Raw genomic sequence first — 6,000 nt, 5'->3', positions numbered from 1 at the left:
GCGTGCAATTACTTTTCTCCATAAAAAATGAAAAATCATGAATTAACAAAGTATTTATTTGAATATACTTGTCGATTATGAAAAATGTTAGTTTAAAACCCTCTATATATTACCCTGTTTCCCCAAAAATTTTCCCCTGGGTTAACGCCCCCTCCCCACGAACGAAAATCCTGGCTACGCCACTCTACCTACTACTACCTAGTACTGTACTACTACCGTACTACCCTCAATATCGATACCACTACCGTGGCGTAGCCAAGGGGGGGGGGGTGTCCGGACTTCCCTCGAATTATAAAAACACAATTTTTCCTTCATAAAAGAAAACAAAATATTGAAAAATCATAAATTTACAAAATATTTCTTTAACAACTTAAGTTTTTTGATTATGAAAAGTGTTAAATTAGTTAAAACCCCATTACTAGTGCCCTGTTTTTCAATAATTTCCCCCCCTAGTTTTGGACCCCCCCGAACGAAATTCCTGCCTACGCCACTGGATTACTATAATGCAAGGTGACTCATTATTCGTGCTTTAACGTATAATCAATGGGTACTGTGCACGGCACCGCACGACACCATGACACTGCACGGGCATGATGTCCTTATATACCGTCCGTAAATAAGGACCATTTAGGAACCATGATACATATGTTCATGGTCACGGGAGAGGGAGTTACTCGATCGATCGATTCAGTCAAGGAAGTCGATTTGCGAATTGTGTGGATTCGACTATCGAATGATATCGACTGTGGTCGACGAGTGGAATAGACAAATAAAATGGAATGTAGGGGTTGATTCAGATGGATGACAGTTATCTATTATCTTGTTTAATGTCCGTGTAATTTTTTATCATGGGGTGTATCATCGGCATAGCGAACTGTTGTGGTGGGAAGATTGTGGAAGGGAGGATTAGGAATTAGTTGTGAGTGTTATTCGCAATTAAATTTTCAGTAATTGCGAACTTCACAATGTTTAGAAGCAGGAGCTGGTTTGGAGGTGGGCTCTGGAAGCCTAAAAATCCTCATTCCTTGGAACATTTAAAGTAAGTGATGATTTAATTTCACACTTTTTTGATAGAATTACCCCTAGCATCGTAAAAGAGGTAATCGATCAACTTCTCTTACAGGTATCTTTACAATGTTCTCTCCAAAAATCAAGTAGTATCGGAAAATAACCGTGGACTTTTAGTAGAAACCCTGAGATCTATTGCTGAAATCCTTATTTGGGGTGACCAGAATGATAGCAGTGTTTTTGAGTGCGTATTTTTTCGAGGATCACTATATCTTTTCTCTCTTTACTAGAAAGTCTCTGTTTAAAACCTTTTAATTGCAGTTTCTTCCTCGAGAAGAACATGTTGTCATTTTTCTTAAAAATAATGAAGCAGAAATGTGGCAGCTATGTCTGTGTTCAACTTCTTCAAACATTAAACATTCTGTTTGAAAATATTAGGAATGAAACTTCATTGTGTAAGTGGCTCACCAGCGCATTCTCTTCGTCTAAGCGTAATTTATTTTGTGAATTTGTGTTGCATATCGTGTTCTCTAATACAAACTCGTTTTTTCAACAGATTATTTGCTCAGCAACAACCATGTAAATTCCATTATTGTTCACAAATTTGACTTCTCCGATGAAGAAGTGATGGCATACTATATTTCTTTTTTAAAGACGTTGTCATTGAAGCTGAACACACATACTATTCATTTTTTCTACAATGAGGTGAGTGCTAATAACATACACGCAGGTCCACCAGGGAAATGGGAGGTGGTCCAAAACCTTTTGGCCCTTACATCATGTACTGTTGGGCAACATTTGATATACGGAATGCCCGTGTATCATTACCTACTTATCTCAGGGCCCGGTTGAGCTCTTGGTGGCCCAGATTAAATTTTTATATTTTACTCCCTAATGTATTCCCTCCATCTTTTATGGTTTCTCCTGTGCATAGTGAAATGGATTTCTGGTCAGGCTGATAAAGAAACTTAATTTATATGCATAGGATGAACCTCCGATTTTCTAAGGACACAATAAATTTACTGGAATGTATAAGCTTGTAGTAAAATTCCACAGATGATGGCCTGTGAATATGTGTTACCATGACTAAGTATTGCCTCTACCAGTGCTTGTCTGCTGCACAAAGATGTCACTGAAGGTCCAAATTATCTCAGGAAAAATTTACTTCCATATTGCTATCCGATATTACCTATCCCTATTTATCCTTAAAAAGAGTAAATAGCCTATAATTACTGAGTAACAAAGCTTCTAAGTAAATGATGAAAAAATGTGTTGCATTATTCCATTCACATTCAAACACTGGGTAAAAAGTGGTATGTGATGATTTTTAATTTATTTTGACTCTGCTGAGTGGATTCAGGACCAAATGGGAATGGAAGAGTGCTCTGTGAGGATACTGCATAAAACTGATTTTAAGTTGTATGATGAGTTTGTTTAGTGCGTATATGCTAGTAAAATGGATTAACTGTTACTCTCAATACTCACACAGCAGTGAGTATAATAAAGCTGTTCCACCAGAGGAACTGCCTCAGTACTTGAAATCTGTAATTAGTTTTTAAATACTATGGACTCATTTCTGGTGCTGGCAGTTGAGTTTGCCTAAATATCAAGTCTGTGATGGTTGCAGTAGGGTGAGCCTCGGTAAACAAGGTATCCAGATAAGGATTTTGTAGACCAATGAGGCGGGCAGAGGATGTGATAGATTTGACTCATTGAAAGGCACCAATAGGGTAGTTTCCTTCATTAAAGAAAACGAAAGGCATTGATTGCGATTTTTACCCAACATTAGTGTATTCATAACAAATAAATTATTTGGTTTTAGAAATCCCAGTTTAGACGAATGTTAATGGTCAATTTGAACCTTATTTGAAAATGGCCAGATTGGTGCCCATGCGATGCCACTTCACGTGACGTCACGGGGACCTAGATTCTACACGAGTAGTCGGGAGTTTTACATCGTCTGAGATTATCAATGCACACATGTGGCACAGAGCTCAGGGAAACATTTTTTTATTATCACACCTTAAAACCTAAATGTCACTGGCACAAAATTATAACACTTTTGAAAGCTTCCACGGCAAAACTCTCGGCAGCGAAGACACACCCGCACGCCACAACTTTTACAACCATACTCCCCCTCGCCGTCCTCAACAATCTCCCTCCACCATCACTTGCTGCATTGTTCCTCTCCCACCAATTGTCACATCAACACTCAACTCACATATAACTCAAGATTAATCGTTAAACACCTATTAAAATTGCCTATGGTTGGAAAGTTTCCTTCGTTTGATAGGGTGTTAATAATCCTTATTTAACCCCTCAAGCGCGGCGGGCATTTAATTAAATCCCATCTCAGCGGCCGGATGAGATATAAATGACTTCGCCTTTTTGGCATACTATTATTCAATAATTTATATCTTTCATAATATACGATCAGTATCGTTGAAAATTTGAGTAAACTTGCGTAATATAATACGCTACTATATAATAATTTTTCGAGCGATTTGAAAGAATATTTATTGTTTTATGTATCTCCTTTTATGAACTAATGAATAAATTTTCAATTTCGAAAGATTTTAATTTGGTTTCGAATAAGGTACGAGATGTCTAACATTTCATGCATTAAAAAAATACAATTACATGATGTAATTTAGTTATTTGGGGTTGAAAATGTCATAACAGATTGAATACTTTCGATGGGATTACCCGTTTCGCCTACTTGAAATTTACCACTCCGCCCACTTCTCTGACTTTGTTCCATTATTACCGTATCATTTCATTTAGGTAATCACGTGCTAATGTTTCAAACGTCAATATGTGAATATTCAAATGATTTACCTTAGAAAATCTGCTTTGTGTGACATGATTTGAAGAAATCCAAACATATCCCACTGCACATTTTTCACACCAGTACACAGAGTCTCTTCATTTCCCATACTAGGCGCAAACTGCACACCTCCTTTGAGACTTTGATTTCTTCCCAGATGCAGGAATTTTCTTTAGGAAATGTATTTCTGTGAGTCTTGGTACTAAATTGTGCAATGAGTGACGGCCATGTCCAAACAGTTCGTATGACGTCGGATATTTCAAAAATATTACCTCGACCAATGGCACGCGAAATGATAAGTCAAATTTTTATACGTGTTTTTCTTATGATCAACATATGAATTTAGGACTGCCGCATTCAATTGTCTCCTAAATAACTTCATACACCGCTTGTAATGGCGTTTTCTTTCCATTAGTTACGAATGCAATAACAGGTCCTACAAATTCACCCCACCAATGAATTTACTATAACCTAACACACTAACAGACTTCTGAGTCTCTTCTTTGCCTTTCAATACTATTCCCATTTCGTAGGATCCCCAATTGTAAAAAAATACCACTCACAGTAAGTACACCCGATGAGAATTTCAACACACTACCTGAAAGAACACCACACAGCATGAATGACTCAAGTGGACTGAAGCTCGTGGTTTAGAAGCTCCCTCAAGAGACGAGAAAATATCTCGAAGGGGCCCTGGTATATGCTGACTGTTTAGATGGAATCTTATCTTCGTTGATTACTGTCCAGAAAAAAATACAAAAAAATAAATGCAGAGCGAGGCACATGGCCCCTTCGCCTAGGACGCTAAGGACTAACGAGGCGGGCCAAACACACTTGAGGCTCGAGGTGGCGACAAACAAGCAGAAAAAGGAGACAAGGCATTCAGTTCTGAAGATACCATATCTCAAGCTAAAGTAGCTGACCCTTGTTGACGTCTCTCAAGCAGAATAGGCGGAAGTTTTCATGATAGAACAGTGGAAGGAAGGCGTTGAGTTTTTGGACCTAAGTCGTCAACGCGCTGGTTTAAAACGGAATTTATCGAAGCATTTTAAAAACATTTTGAAAGCATAAAACCGTTATGGATATTTTATTGGAGAGGAAAAACATTTCTTCAAATGATAGAGCAATTAGTTTTAATTTAACATGCAATGTCTGGCGGAGAAAAAATATTATATACAGTAGGTCAGGAAGCGTACTGGGTACGCATGACGGCGTTGAGGGGTTAAGCCAAGCACTACCTGTTAGCAGGGTACTCTGCTACCTGCTAGCAGCCTGAATCGTATCGGCACTCATAGCCTTGCACCAAGGTGGCCTCACACGGCTGCAGCTGGAACCAGAATGACGTCACACTGGCTTTTCCCAGCATTCATACTTGGCCGTCGCGTTTTCGTACTCATGATCATTTTCAGTTTTCATTTAGTCATGAAAAATACCGTATTTCTTTGAATATAGTCCCCCTCTGAATATAGTTCCCCTCCTCATTTTGAGGCTTCATTTTTGGGAAAAGTTAAAAAAATGTGTTTGCATATAGTCCCTCCCTTTACTTTTACCACAGGCATTTTTGGAAAAAAAGGGGGGACTATATTCAGACGTACATGGTAGATATCGTCATTTAAAAATCTAAAAACATGAAATACGTACACCAGTAATAATAATATTGCAATTTAGGCAATTAAAAAAAAATAGGAAACCACCCTAATTTAGGCCCCAGCTTGTGCTTTGGCAGTCAATGACACCCCTGTTGAAGTGTTGGGTTTCCATAATGAAATAGAGTCGGTGCTGAAGAGAATGGAAGAGGTGAAAAAAATTGATCAGAAAAGTATATGAAAAAAGTGTTGGAATGGAAGAATAAGGAAAAGTAGGATAAGATGGGTTTGAATGGAAGAAGAGCACCAAGGGAACGCACAAGGTTTGGCAATACTGCTAGCACATTCATGATGATGACGCAATGGAGGTATGAGAGCGACTGAATTTCCAAAGCACTTGGTCTCGTCTGCTTATTAGCAAAGGGAAAGTCACGCGTCGAGAAACTTTCCCTCCCTTCTCCATCACTTAATTGAGCCACACCAGTTCACTTGCAAACATAAAATGAACAGTTTCTAATTCTGACGGATCATTTGCTACTTTTCATGGAGATGTCATTTGTCCTCTATTGTTTTTAGTGT

The 6,000-nt window shown here is 38.3% G+C and overlaps 1 protein-coding gene across 3 annotated transcripts in view; it reads left to right on the top strand.

The window, feature by feature from the left end:
* The first annotated feature begins 736 nt into the window (after window positions 1–736).
* Window positions 737–6,000, top strand: part of LOC124159146 (protein CLEC16A homolog) — a 29,427-nt gene continuing 24,163 nt past the window's right edge. For 2 of the 3 annotated variants that reach the window (XM_046534760.1, XM_046534750.1), the window contains exons 1-4: window positions 738–1,039; window positions 1,124–1,252; window positions 1,330–1,463; window positions 1,565–1,713. In XM_046534760.1, the coding sequence (XP_046390716.1) occupies window positions 966–1,039; window positions 1,124–1,252; window positions 1,330–1,463; window positions 1,565–1,713 (486 nt within the window). In that variant the 5' untranslated portion in view covers window positions 738–965. Of the gene's footprint in view, window positions 1,040–1,123; window positions 1,253–1,329; window positions 1,464–1,564; window positions 1,714–6,000 lie in introns of all 3 variants that reach the window. The other variant, XM_046534740.1, reaches the window with a different exon arrangement.

This window comes from Ischnura elegans, chromosome 1 (genome assembly GCF_921293095.1).
Source record: "Ischnura elegans chromosome 1, ioIscEleg1.1, whole genome shotgun sequence".
Classification (NCBI taxonomy): Eukaryota; Metazoa; Arthropoda; class Insecta; order Odonata; family Coenagrionidae; genus Ischnura; species Ischnura elegans.
The sequence above is the reverse complement of the archived record's forward strand: the minus strand, read 5'-3'. Positions and strand labels throughout refer to the sequence as shown.